This window comes from Sminthopsis crassicaudata, chromosome 4, assembly GCF_048593235.1.
Source record: "Sminthopsis crassicaudata isolate SCR6 chromosome 4, ASM4859323v1, whole genome shotgun sequence".
Lineage (NCBI taxonomy): Eukaryota > Metazoa > Chordata > Mammalia > Dasyuromorphia > Dasyuridae > Sminthopsis > Sminthopsis crassicaudata.
The window spans coordinates 22,139,397-22,153,494 of record NC_133620.1 but is presented as its reverse complement, the minus strand read 5'-3'; the positions used below and the strand labels follow the sequence as shown (position 1 = coordinate 22,153,494).

Genomic DNA, 14,098 nt, shown 5'->3' with positions numbered 1-14,098 from the left:
TCAACAGCGCCCGGGGCTGCAGCTAAGTCTCCTTAGAGAATGGAGTCTGTCCTCGGACGCTCCCCAGCTGGGGATCCTCGGTTTCCCCACCTGTAAAAAGAGCCCGAGAAGGGAGCGGCAGCGCCCCCCTGAGTCTTAGCCAAGAAACCCCAATGAGGAGTCGGGGGAGAGGGGCGGGGCTACGGAATTTGCATCAACGGCAGCCTGGGCCCAGTTTAGGACCGCGTGCCAGGACCCCCAGCCCCGCTCCGGACAGGAGTGCCCAGGACCCCCATCAAGGTCCCATAGGTGACCCCTTCAGGTGGCCAGACTTGCAGCTTCGCCCCTCACCCGGAGGAACCGGGGTCCCCTCAGACCGAGAACTCATCCGTTCTCCCCACTCCCAGCCCTGTGGCCTTCCTCCTCTCCACGCTCCGGCCCTCCCCTTCCGCCCTGCCCCTCCCACTACGCGCACCTCTCTTCCCTTCGCCACGCCCCCTTCGCCTTCACCAATCCCTGCCCTCCGTTTGGCCCCGCCCCCTGGCCCCTTCCGGCCCTTTCCGGCCCAGGGCTTCTGCCTCGGTCTCCGGCCCTCCCGGCCTCCGGGCCCTCCTCCCATGCCCGGGCACCCACTGTTCCCGCCCAGATCTTCCCTCCCCGTCCTCGGTGGGTCCAACCTGCCCCCCCTGACGCTCGCTCCCAGCCAAGCCCCGGTCTTCCTCTCGTCCCGACCCCGGCCGCGGATCCTAAACGCGGCCCGCCCGGCGCCCTGCCCGTCCCCGCCCCCTCCCAGCCTCGCCCCTTCCCCCGCCCTCAGCCCCGCTCCCCCTCCCGCGCCCAGTCTCGCTAAGCCCCGAGGAAAGCTCGCCCTCAAGCCCGGCCCCCCGGGCGCGCGCCCGCCGGAGAAGAGAGGGGGCAGGAGGGAGCGCTTCTGGTCTCGCTCACGCGCCCCCCGCTGGGGCCCGTCCCCGCTGCCGCGCCCGTACCTACCCCTGCCCTCAATCCTCGGCTCCTCGCCCCGGACCCTGCCGCGCCTGCGCGGCTGCCGCGCCCTGCCGTGCGCGCGCCCGTGTTCCTGGACCCGCGCCTGCGCGCCCGCGCTCCCGGGCTCGCGCCCCCCCTGCTTCCCGCTGCCTTCCCCCCATTCCTTCACCCTCGGCCGGGTCCCGGGGCCCGACGGACGGACGGGCCGGGCGAGTACCAGGAGGGAGGCCGGGGCCCGGATCTGGCTGGGCCCGCGCGGCGGGGCGAAGGCGGCCGGAGCCGGGGAGCCGGAGGAGCGGCGGGGCGCAGCCGCCGGGGGCCCAGCAGCCGCCGCCGAGGCGGCCGGGCGCAGGTAAGGGGGGTCCGGGCTGAGAGCCCCGCCTCCAGCGGGAGCCAACCGCCTCGGGGACGGACGGGAGACCGGGGCCGGCGGGTTCAATGACTGGGCCACGGCCACTCCGAGGGAGGCTGGGGCGGGAGCTGAGCCCGGGCCGGCGGCTCCGGCGGCGGCGGCGCTTCTGGCTGAGCCCGGAGCCGGGGGGAAGGAGGGTCCCGGAGTGTTCGTTGGGAGAGGCCTTGGGGGAGGGGACGGGTGCGGCGATTTGGAAAGGGGCCCCTTGGGCGGAGGTTGGGGTCCGCTCCTTGCGCCCCTTCACTAAGCGCCGCCTGGGGGATAGGCCCAGACCCGGGCGGGCCCTGCCTCAGCCCTGAGGGGGACAGCGGCCTGGGCCAGGCCGGGCCGGGGAGGACAGGCGGGAGCCGCCTGCAAGGGCAGGGAGCCGGGCCGAGTTACCCAGGAGGGGGCGCTGACCCCGAAGGGCAGGAGGAGACCCGCCCCGCCCAGCGACGGGCGCCCCCCCCCTGGGCCGGCCCCGGGACAAGAACCCAGGACCCCCGGTGGGGCCGACCCCGGACATTCTCCCTGGAACTCCCTGCCCGCAGCTCCGGCCTGCCGCGGCCGCCGTGCCCACCCATGGGGCAGGGGGTGCCAACGTGGACCACTTTTGGCCTGGGGGAGGGAGCTGAAGCAGAGGCCCAGCAGGCGGGGGCCGAGGGTCCCCGGCCGCCTGCCCCCCCAGCCCCCCACTCCTGATTTTGGCCGCGGGGGAGTCGTGGGGCCGGCAGGGCCGGAGGTGCCCCTTGGCCACCTTCTCTTCAGGGGGAGCGGTGGAGGAGGGTAGGGAGCACCGCTGGCCCTTGGAGGCTCTATCCTGGGGCTGGGGGACGGAGAGAGCGCCGCCATGTCGGAGGGGGCCCGGGCTCCAGACCTGGGTGTGTGTCCGGCAGCTGGTCCTGGGCACCGCGGCCCCCTCCTCTGGCCTGCTGGGCACGGCCTGCGAAGGCTGGGAGCCAGGCTCACCAGAGAGCTCCGGGGGGGGGCAGAGAGGAATAGAGGACGCGGTCAGCAACATTTGGACAGAGGAGGCGGCCGGCGCAGGCTCCATCGGGCCCCGGGGGGGGGGGGGGGGGGCTCGGTCAGCCCCTGGAAGACAAGCGGCCGAGCGGCACGCCGAGACCACGACGACCGGCAGCCTCTCTGGCGCTGTGCCCGGATCTCCTTGGAGGCCCAGCTTGGGAGAGAGGCGCTGCGGGGGACAGGCTGAGGCGGCTGCCCTTGGAGAGCTCGGCCCTTGTGGAGCCGTTGGAGGAGGCGGAGAGAGTGCCAGCAGCCGGAGACCGAGGGAGGCTGCGGCCTCCGCCCCTGCGCAACCCTCAGCTTCTCTCCTCGCCTGGACGTGCCCGGGTGCCAGCGTGTCTGCGCGTGCCCCCCCAGCCCGGCAGCTCCCCGAGAGCCCCCTCGCGTCCCCAGGGATCGGGACCGCGCCTGGCCGTGGGTCAGTGCTTGTGGATGGGTCGGAAGGCAGGCCCGGGCTAGAGTGAGAGCGGGGCGCCTGCGTGGGGGTGCCGGCTGCGCGGCGGCCTCCCCGGCACGGGCCTCTCGGCCTTCTGCCTTCTGGAGCCCTTGGCGGGCGGGCCGGCCGGAGGCCGCCAATAACAAGCGGCATCACAAAGGAAACCAACTGAAACGCAGCTCGGAAAAGTCGGCCTGATGATTCTTTTTGAGAAAGGCCCCGTGCCTGGGGACAGGCCGAAGCTGCGCCCCGGAGGGTGGGCGGCCCCGGACTTCAGAAAGTGGCGGACTTCAGAAAGTGACGAACCTGGAGCAGATGGGGGGAGACTGGGGAGGAGGCGGATTCAGGACAGCCAGCCGGAGGAAAGAGCAGCCAGAGAGGCAGCTGCTGGCCTTGTAGATAGAGCAGTGGGGCCAGGGACAGCTGGAAGGCCCTGGGCGGAGCCCCTGCCTCTGCCTGCCTCAGTTTCTATCTTGCAAATCAAATGTCTGAGAAAAAACCAAGTCACCAGAGTGGCAGGTACAGAGAAGCGTGTGCTCGTTTCTTTACATATTTCCCCATGAATCATGTTGTGAGAGAAAAATCAGGACAAAAGGGAAAAACTGCAAAAGAACAAAACACAAAAGGACAAGTGAACGTAGTGTATGTTGCTTTACGTTCAGTCTCCTTAGTTCTTTTTCTGTCCAAAGTCTATTGGGATCGCTTTGGCTCACTGGACTGTGGAGAGGAACCAGTCCTGCCTTAGATGTGTACAGTGCTCACTTCCCTCAGCATCAGTTCCTGTCAGTCTCCAGGCCTCTCTGTATTCCTCCTGCTGGTCTTTTCTTACAGAATGATAATATTCCAACATTCATTTACCACAATTCATTCAGCCATTCTCCACCTGATGGGCAGGTTTCTAGTTTCTGGCCACCACAAAGAGGGCTGCCAGAAACATTCTCGCACACACAGGTCCCTTTCCCTCCTTTATGATCTCTTTGGGATACAAGCCCAGTAGTAAAGCTGCTGGATCAAAGGGTAACCCAGTTTGATGGCCCTTTGGGCATAGTAAAAGTTGTTCTTCAGAATGGTTGGATCCGTTCACAGCTCCACCAACAATGTATCAGTGTCCCAGGTTTCCCACATCCTCTCCTACATTTATCGTTATCTTTTCCAGTCTGAGATGTATAAATTGGCACCTTAGAGTTGTTTTAATTTGCATTTTTATAATCAATAGTGATTTAGAGGACTTTTTCATGTGACTGTTTATTGCTTTAATTTCTTAATCCAATTGTCTGCTCGTATCCTTTGACCCTTTATCAATTGGGGAATGGCTTATAATCTTATAAATCACACTCCATCCCTTATATATTTTAGAAATAAGCCCTTTATCAGAAGCATTGGCTGTAAAAATTGTTTTCCAGTTTTCTGCTTCCCCTCTCATCTTTGCTACATTCATTTTATTTGTTAGTTTTTAATTTAGTGAAATCAAAGGTGTCCATTTTGCCTTTCATGACATTCTCTAATTCTTTGGCCATAAAGTCCTCTCTTGAAAGACCTGATAGGTCAATCATTTACTTATAACATCACCCTTTATGCCTAAACCATGTCCCCTATTTTGGAGTGCCAGGTATATAGTAGGCACTACATAAATGCTTATTACTTTGAGGAGGCAGGAAAAGGTGTCATCTGATGTCTCCAGCTTTGTAACCAATGCCAAGTGGCCCCTCCCCCCAGGCAGCAGCGGAGAGGACTCAAGGCTGTGGGGTGAGGGCTTGGCAGGATCCACGGAGGTTTTTTTAAATGCTGGCAATGGGCAGAGGGGGTTTGAGTGCCCAGCAATCAGGGTGTGACCTTTCGGGTCACTTTGTGGGGAGGAAGGCGGGTCTGATTTTTACAGTTGGCCACTGCTGGTGAAGTGCCACGGATGGGGATGTGGCCTGGCCCCCTGTGGAGCTTTGGAGCTCATGGCACGGGCGGGTAGTGCCTGCCTCTGGTTGGCAAGGAGACCATGGGCCTGAGAGTGCAAGGGGACGTCCCGGAGTCCAGCTCCCGGTCTTAGAGCGAGGGCTGTCTGTGCCGTGCTGAAGGGCCTTGTGTGGAAATGCGGGTGGAGCATGCTAAAACATACCCAGAAAAGAACAGGAGGAGGCTCAGCCAGACCCAAGGATTGAATTGTGTCCTTGGGTGAAAGCACAAGCCATAGGTCATAGGTCAGCAGTATGAGCTCGGTAACGTGTTCCTTTGTTGTCCGGCTGCTTCAGACCCTTAACTGGCCAGTGGCCCTGTTCACCCCACGTCATCAGGGGTTAATCCCAGAGCCCCCTTGGGCTGTTGCGGGTCAGGCTCTGGGCACCCCGCCAGCTTGGCGGTCTCTGGGCCACCAGGACCCCAGCATTCCTTGCAGGCCCGAGACGCATTCCTGTACCTTCCCATGGTGGCTTCCCCCCTCCAGCCATGGGGGAGGGAAGGGAAGTGGTGGGACCCTGAAGGCCCAGGCCCAGAGGGAGCCACGTCATGACAGGGCGTCCCCAAAACCAAGGACCCTGTTACCCCTCCAGAGTCTCTGCTCCCTAAGTCTGGAGTCTGCTTGTCCCTGCCACGCCCCCCGGTGCCCTTGTGGGCACTCCGGGTCAGTCAGCAAGTGCTGATTAGGTGCTGGTTTTGTACCAAGTGCTGGGGATGCCAGAAGGCAGTTGGGAGTAGGAGGAGCAGGGAAACAGCAGGCAGCAACTGTGTGCCCACAGGATTTATGCAGAGTGGGGGAAATCTCAGGGCAGGAGGGAGACTCCTGTGGGAAAAAGAGGAGACAGGAGAGTCAGAGCAACAGGGACAATCGATCAATCAGCAGGCATTTGTTAAGCGCCTGCTGTATGCCAGACCCTGGGCTAAGTGCTACAAAGCCCTCAAGTTGGGGGGAGGCAGGCTGTCGAGAAGGCAGATCACGGATGTGTTTTGAGTGACACGGCATTCTCCTGGAACACCGGGCTGGCCCATCTTCACCCTTGTGTTCCTAGAACTACCCATAGTTCCTTGTCCCTCATTTGACAGGCAGAGAACCTCCTGCTGTGAAGAAGCCCTCCTCTCTCTGTCCCCCTTAAGGATCAAGCCCCCAGACGCAGAGGGTGGAGGCGGCCGGGAGAGGGGGTGCTGCTGCTGGGAGCCGGGGCTGTCCTGGGCAGCACCCCCACTCTCGGTGCTTCCCTTCTGGCCCTGCATGATCCCGTGGGCAGCAAGCACAAGCAGCAGGCACAGGGAAGGAAGAGGCGAGCCCTCTGGAGCAAAAATGAGTCTTATCTGTTACTAAAAGTTCCTGGGCTAAGGCTTCCCAATGGTTCTGAGCTGCCTGCCTCCCCCACAAACTGGAAGGGCGCTGTTCTGGCCCAAGGTCAGAGTCCTGTTCTTTGAGGCCTTGGGGGCCAGGCGGTGGCGAGGTGCTCCCTCTTCCCACACTCAGACTGCCTCAGATAGGTACTGACTGCGAGACTCCGGGCAAGCCCCTCCTCCCTCTCTGCCTCAGTTTCCTCATCTGTAAAATGAGCTGGAGAGGGAAATGGCCGACTGCCCTGGGATCTCTGCCCAGAACACACCAAGTGGGGTTGCCAAGAGTCAGGCACAGTCGGACCATGTGTGGTCTCCATCTCCCCATAGGAGGGACTGAGCTCGTTTTTGTCTTTGGATCAGCATTGCCCAGCACGCTTTAGGGACACGGAAAATACTCTTTTCCCCCAGGTACCTAGCACAGGGCCTGGCACGCCAGTGGCGCTTAATGAGTGTCTGCTCCTGAGGGTCAGGGGTGCCTCTTCAAGCGCCCGGCAGGTGTCTGGCGCTTAGTGAACACTAGTGGGAGTTCTTGGACCAGTTCCTGATTGGAGCTGACTGCTACTGTGAGAGCGCGGCAGAAATGCTTCAGACACTGGGCCATGCTCCCAGCAGCGGGAGCAGTTTTTCAGAGGCTCTAGGGAGAGGCAGGCCCCAGGACTCCAAGCTTCGGTTCACCTTGGCTACACAGGACATACTTCCTGGACCCTGCTGCCAGAGGGCCAGCCTCCTCGGGTCAGCCTTGGCTCTTGGGTCCAGCCTCCTCCCTTGGGTCTAGCCTTGGCTCTCGGGTCCAGCCTCCTCCCTTGGGGCTAGCCTTGGCTCTCAGGTCCAGCCTCCTCCCTTGGGTCTATCCTTGGCTCTCGGGTCCAGCCTCCCTTGGGGCCAGCCTTGGCTCTCGGGTCCAGCCTCCTCCCTTGGGGCCAGCCTTGGCTCTCAGGTCCAGCCTCCTCCCTTGGGTCTATCCTTAGCTCTCGGGTCCAGTCTCCCTTGGGGCCAGCCTTGGCTCTCGGATCCAGCCTCCTCCCTTGGGTCTATCCTTAGCTCTCGGGTCCAGCCTCCTCCCTTGGGGCCAGCCTTGGCTCTCAGGTCCAACCTCCTCCCTTGGGGTTAGCCTTGGCTCTCAGGTCCAACCTCTTCCCTTGGGGCCAGCCTTGGCTCTCAGGTCCAGCCTCCTCCCTTGGGTCTATCCTTAGCTCTCGGGTCCAGTCTCCCTTGGGGCCAGCCTTGGCTCTCAGGTCCAGCCTCCTCCCTTGGGTCTATCCTTAGCTCTCGGGTCCAGCCTCCTCCCTTGGGGCCAGCCTTGGCTCTCAGGTCCAACCTCTTCCCTTGGGGCTAGCCTTGGCTCTCAGGTCCAGCCTCTTCCCTTGGGGCCAGCCTTGTATCTCGGGTCTAACATCCTCTCTTGGGTCTATCCTTGGCTCTCGGGTCCAGCCTCCTCCCTTGGGTCTAGCCTTGGCTCTCGGGTCCAGCCTCTTCCCTTGGGGCCAGCCTTGTATCTCGGGTCTAACCTCCTCTCTTGGGTCCAACCTCTTCCCTTTGGTTCTTGCTTTTTTGTAGGTGCAGCCAGGGGAATGTCTTGCTACCTCAAATCACAAAGTTGCCCGGATCCGGGTCCTATCTATGTCAGGGAAAATGGGCGCCTCCACATGGTAAGCCTGGCCCTGGATGGTGTCACGAGCAGCTTACGAGAGCCAAGGCCTTTGAGGCTGTTTCCCAAAGGTTTCTCGGTGGAGCTATGCATGAACCGGGAAGATGATGCGGCCAGGAAGGAGAAGACGGACCACTTCATCTTCACCTACACCCGGGAGGGCAACCTCCGCTACTCCGCCAAGTCCCTCTTCAGCCTCGTGCTGGGCTTCATCTCCGACAACGTGGACCACATCGACTCGCTCATCGGCTTCCCCGAGCAGATCGCCGAGAAGCTCTTCTCGGCCGCGGAGGCGCGCCACAAGTTTGCGGAGCCTGGCGCAGGGCTGCGCGCCCTGCAGAAGTTCACGGAGGCCTACGGGCGCCTGGTGCTCTGCTCACTCTGCCTTCGGAACAGGTGAGGGGGGGTCCGCAAGCTTAGAGAATCCATTAGGAATGGATTCTAAAGACCAGGAGGCAGTGAGCCCCCCATCGGGGCAGGGGCAGCCTTGCTCAGGTGCAGGCCAGACTCACCCCCCAGGACCCTGAGCTTCTCGGATAGTGTGCCGCCTTAGTCCAGCCCCCCTTTTGCAGATGAGAGACTGAGGCCTAGAAAGATAAAGTGACCGGGGAACTCGGGTTTCCTGAGATGGAGCTGAGAGGGACTCGGTGGCTGTGTCCGGAAGGAGGGGCCCGAGGGGTCTGGTTTTATTTTCAAACGTCATGTTTGGGTATCTGCTCTGAGATGACAACAGGAAAGGGCCAGACTGAAGGGAGGAGGGTTTTTGTTCTTGTTTTTTCCCAGATTGGGAAGGGAATGGGAAGGCCGGGGGCTTTGTGGTGCGGGGATCAGCTGCCCAGCAGGAGGAGCCTGAACTCTCCGGCCTGTCCAGTGTCCCCTTCCCTGGGCCTGCAGGCGGTCAGCCGGCACGCAGAGCGCCCCCTGGGGCTGGGCCAGCACTTCTGCTTCCTGGCCTTGCCTTTGCTGTACCCTCAATCACGGGAGCCCGCTCTCACGCCCTCCACTGACGCCCTGGTCCCGGAGCCCCCAAAACCTGCGGGTGAATTTCTCGGAGGCTGCACATTTCTTCCTCTGATTGCTCTGGGATCCTCCAAATCCCCGCGAATTCTGATTGGGAGGTAGAGAACGACGGCTTTATGTGCCGTCCAATTAAAAATGACAAAGTTTCTTTGTGTACCCAGCTGAGCCGGATAGCAGGCATCAGAGCCAGCAGTTTGAAAAGGGCATCGGACCCTGAGGCGGCGGCCTGGCTCCCACCCCCTCCCCCGTCCCATCCTGTGGGCAGCTGCTCAGAGGGGCCTAGACCCTTCCCCTCTGTCCTGCTGGTCTTAGCCCGTCAGGGAGGCTGTCTCGCGGCCGTCCTCGCACACACTGGAAGCCCCCTTGCTTTCTCTCCGACTTCCCATGTAACCACGTCACTGGGGAGGGGCTGCCCCTTTTAACAATTGTGGCAGAGACCTCTCAGTGGCTTTCTCTGTGGGAGAGCTGCTGCTGTTGCCGCCCAGTCATGTCAGGATACAGAGGCAGCCAGGAGGGGCTTCAAATCTGGCCTCTGACACTTAACACTTCTTGGCTGGGTGACCCCACAAGTCACTTAACCCCGATTGCCTCAGGGGGGAAAAAAAGGGCCGCTGAGCATCCTTGGCTCACCTGGGCCCCTAACGTCTCCTTTGCCACCTGGCTCTACGAGCAGACCACGTGCAGGGTTGTGAGGGTGAAGGGCCAAGGGCAGGCCCATTGCAGCCGTGGCCAGAGGGCAGGTGGTGGGGCCTGGTGATCCTTCACTCCTCAGGCCTGGCGTCGGGGCCCGGAGGAATCCTTGCCACAGGAGCTCGGGAGGTATGCCCGCTCTTCTCCGTGCTCGGCAGGTACCTGGTGATTTCGGAAAAGCTCGAAGAGATCAAGTCTTTCCGGGAGCTGACCTGCCTGGACCTTTCTTGCTGTAAGCTCGGAGATGAGCATGAGCTCCTGGAGCACCTCACCAACGAGGCCCTGTCCAGGTAGGGCCGGCCGTGCCGCCCGGAGGTCGTGGGGCCCCTTTACAGTGGAGACCTCAGGCACACGGGGAGAGGAGGGAGCAGGGCCCTCGCCATTGTCCCATGCCATTTATGGAGGACCGCCTGCTCGCTAACAGCTCTGGCCGGGCCCATTTTTCTCATGCCCCTGCTGGCACCTTGGGTGGGTGCTGTCATGGGCCCTGTTTGCTGACCATTTCACAGCTACAGCTGGTCTTCCAGCACGGGCACGGGCTCCCACTCAGCCCCTTGGGAGGAGCCCTGCAGCCAGCACGTGCTGCTTGGGGCAGCGTCCCTTGGCACTGGCTTGGGCCTCTCTGGTCTGCATTGACTGGCCATGGCCGGCAGAGCTTTCGAAAGCTAGTGTGGTGGCGGCCCGCGGGGGCAGGGCTCAAGGAATGGGGTGCTGAGCTCTTGGCGATAACCAAAGAAATCACTTTTGAGAATCCTAATGAGACGATTCTCCTGGATCTCCATGCCTGCTGAGTGCCAGACGGGACGGGCGGGTGGGCGGGTATAAAGACCAGTGCACGGGGCGGCCGGGAGGGCAACACCGTGGGAACCCCCAGGGAGTCTGACCTGGGAGGTCTCGCCCCGCAGTGTGACGCAGCTCCGTCTGAAGGACAACTGCCTCTCCGATGCCGGGCTCCGGAGAATGACGGCTCCTGTTCGGGTCATGAGAAGAGGGCTGGAGAACCTCGCCTTGCTCGACTTATCCTGTAAGTTGGGGGGGGTCCTTCTCCCCCAGAGCGGAGACGTGCCCACACCCGACGTCGTGGCCGGGTTCCCTGGGGCTGGTCCCCCCTGCCATCTTCGTATAAGCAGTTCGGACTTTGTTCCGAACCCCACCGAAAAGAGCATTCCTGGCTGCTCAGTAGGACGAGGCGAGGAGGGTCTGGGTGATTCGTGAGTCTCTTTCCTCCCGGGTCACAGTCAAGGCCGTCCTGCACCTCCCCCGCTCCTTACCCCCTCCTCCATCCTCACAATCCCTCCTTCCTTTTGCAGTCCTTGTGGACACTCACCTGGGCCGTGACCCCTTCCCCGTTCCCATTCAGACTAGCCCTTGAGGGAATGGCTGTCCGGCAAAGGTGCACGGGCGATTCTTTTTGTCTCCATGGTTCCCAGCTAGATATTGTCACTAAACATCAGCCATTCGGCAGCTGTTATGAGGCACCTACTGTCTGCTTAGCCTAGGCAGGGTCCTGGAGACCCAGTGCAAGACATGAAATAGCCCTTCTCGGGGGCTACCAGGACGTGGGCATGGACAGGCAGGAGCCGCTGGGGAGCCCGGCAGGCCTGGGGCCTGTGGGCCGTTCCACGCAGCAAAGTAGTTTGGCAGTCTCGGGCACCGGCCACCTGTTTGTGCCAAGAGCTTCCATATTGTCGCCCCACAAGGCCAGGGGCTTCTGGAGGGGGGAGGGGAAGCCTGGCACACAGAAGGTGCTTAATAAATGTGCCTTTAGTAGTTTTATTTCATAGACACAGCTCCCTGTGGTTCCTGTTCCAGGTAATCCGGAGATCACCGACGCGGGAATCGGGTACCTCTTGTCCTTCAGGAAGCTGAACTGTCTGGACATCTCGGGGACAGGCCTGCAGGTGAGAGCGCGGCCCCGCGCCGGGCCCGGGCCGGGCGGCCGCACTCTGGACCTCACCCACCTGTCTCCCTTGCACAGGACGTGAAGGCCGTCATGCACAAGCTGCAGACCCACATCGGCCTCGTTCACTCCAAAGTGCCTCTGAAAGAGTTTGACCACAGCAGCTGCAAGACGGAGGGCTGGGCAGACCAGGTACCTGGGCACGGCGCCACGCCCATTCCACAGATGAGGAAACTGAGGCAGGCAGAGGCCTCCCCGAGTCCCACCTCGTGCTCTTCCCGCTGAGTCACTCGCCTGCCGGCACCTCCTGTATATGCCAGGCTTTACGGGCGGCTCTCCAGCCCGGAGCCCCCTCGCACGACTCCCGGCACCGGCTCCGGAGGCCCAGGGGCCTGGTCAGTGCCTGCGGATGGACTGAGCTTCGGCCTCCCTGCAGCGGGGTCGGGTCCCCGCAGGCTTCGTCCAGCAGGGGGCGGGGTTTTTACCTCCCCTGCGTTTCCAGGGAGATGGTCACTTGTGACATGGCAGACTGTCCCTCACCCCCAGGCCCCCACCTCTGCCAACAAGCTCGGGAGAGCCTGTCCCCAGATGTTTTCTTTGAGGTTCTCCACTCTAGTGGGGGTGATGAGAGCAAACGGTCCCTGAAGGGCCAGGCGGGCCATGTTGGAGGCCCGAAGGGACTCCTTGTCTCTGGGCAGGGTCTCCAGCCCGGCAGGGGGTGTCCTGAGCCAGCTCCAGCTCACAAAGACCCACTTTGGTTCCTTAACAAAGCTGTTGTCCCAAAGGGAACGCTCTGCCCTTTTTAGGTAGTGAGCTCCCCATCACGGGAGCTCTGGAAGTTGGGTGGCCACTCATTGGGGTTTTGGGAGAGGGGAGTTGTTGCTTCAGCAGTTTCTCCATCTACAAAATGGGAAGAGCAGCCCCTGCTCCAGCGGCATCCCAGGTGTTGTGAGGGTCCGCGGGGTGAGCCGGCGTGGCCGTCTGGGCTGCTTGCCCTCGAACTGGACGGGAGACACTGGGCCCGGGGCACCCTCTAGGAGCCTAGATTTTACTGGGCAAGAAAATGCCCCCTGCCCCCTCCTGGAGACCCCCGCCCGGAGCGACTCCCACTGACCCCTGGGGCTGCCCTGGCCCCAGAGCTGGGGGCGGGAGGGGGCCACGGGCTGGGCCGTCGGTGGCGCGGTGCTGGAGTCCGGCCACTCTCTGTTCCAGATTGTCCTGCAGTGGGAGCGCGTGATCTCTGGAGCCGTCGCAGGCCAGGACAAGCCCCGGACGGCGGCGTCGCGCTTCTGTACGTACCTGCGGCCGCAGCCGGCCTCTCTGTGCTGACCGAGCAGCTCGCGCTGCAGGTCACTGTCGCTCGGCAGGAAGGCCAGAGAACAGAGTGTCAGAGCGGTGGTCATCTTGAGATGACCGCCAGGCTAAGTGGGGGCCAGGGGCGCTCCACGGCTAGTAAGTAGCCGCTAGGACTTGGACCCCAGGGAGCAGCCCGGTCTGGGAGACGTGGGCCCGGGTAGCCAGAGGGGCAGGCCCTGGGACCTCCCAGGGAGCGGGTGGCTGCTTGGTGGTGTTTGAACCCCCCCCTGCTGTGGCAGGTAGTGAGCTCCCTGTCAGTGGAGGCTGGGAAGGGGGGGCGCCTTACGGCTCTGGTCTGAAGTTGGGGAGGACCCCACCTGGAGTCTGCTTCTGCCCTAGATGGAAAGCGGCCACGGGCAGAAGCCCCCACCAAGTGTCCCTTAGCAGACCCCCACCTGAACTCTGGCGAGAAACTCCAGTTCTATAAAGAGAAGACGACGGAAGGCCACGGGCCATCGCTAAAGCGGGAGGCGGCCGCGAGCCAGGAGCCCAGGAGCGCCAAGAAGAGAGCGCTGGAGGAGCCCGAGACGGCCGTGCCGAGCTCCTCGCCGCCGTCCCGGCAGAAGTACGTCTGCCTCAGCGTGGAGGACTGGGACTTGCTGAATTCCTACTGAGGGAGGGTCGTGGGGCACCGGGGGACTGGCCATGTTGGCCTTTGGGGGTGGGATGGGCCATGGCCCGCTCGGGGGAGCCGCGATGGTGGGGCGCTCACGTCCGGGCCGTGAGGAGGCCAGCCTTTCTACAGTATATTTTCAATACATAGTAATTTTTCCAATAAACTTTTTTGCTGTTGTTAGCTGGTGGTGTTGGATTGGAGGTGGGGGACAGTGGTCACTCTCAGGCCACCGTGGCGATAGCCGGCATGTAAGCGGTGCGTTAAGCATCGGCATGAATTCTCACTTGTCTCACAGACCTGGCACTGTGGGTGCTGTTAGCAGTCCATTTTATAGATGAAAAAACTGAGACTGAGGGAAGATTGAGCCCAGAGTAACACAGCTAGGGAGTGTCTGAGGTCAAATCTGAACTCAGGTCTTCACTGCAGATGCCCTTCAGTGCACCACGTAGCATTTATAAATACCGGGCATCAAGCCAAGCACCGTCTACAAAAGGGGCAAAAGCCGGTCCCTGCCCTCTAGGAGCTTCTGGTCTCATGGGAGAGACCACGTGCAGACAGCTGGGGACAGACCAGAAGGCTGTGTAGGCGTGCTTTGGGCATGGGGCACTGCCAGGGGAACAGGGAGCTGGAGGAACTTGTCCCTGGACTGCCTCGTCCGGGTCAGGAGTGAGGTGGGCAGAGGGCGCTCCATGCCAGGCAGCGCCTTGGGCTTAGAGGCCACGGGAGCCACCGAGGGTCACAGAGCAGGG

General features: G+C 62.1%; 1 protein-coding gene across 2 annotated transcripts; it reads left to right on the top strand.

The window, feature by feature from the left end:
• The first annotated feature begins 517 nt into the window (after window positions 1–517).
• LRRC42 (leucine rich repeat containing 42) lies at window positions 518–13,529 on the top strand. 2 transcript variants are annotated; one of them, XM_074265861.1, is made up of 8 exons: window positions 518–645; window positions 7,677–8,163; window positions 9,636–9,767; window positions 10,383–10,501; window positions 11,290–11,378; window positions 11,456–11,569; window positions 12,590–12,668; window positions 13,073–13,529. In XM_074265861.1, exons 1-8 carry the CDS (start codon window positions 597–599, stop codon window positions 13,345–13,347), a joined length of 1,344 nt encoding a protein of 447 aa, XP_074121962.1. In that variant the 5' UTR covers window positions 518–596; the 3' UTR covers window positions 13,348–13,529. The 2 variants fall into 2 exon arrangements, with proteins under 2 accessions (XP_074121962.1, XP_074121963.1); XM_074265862.1 differs by lacking the exon at window positions 518–645 and adding an exon at window positions 681–1,315.
• Window positions 13,530–14,098: the final 569 nt, after the last annotated feature.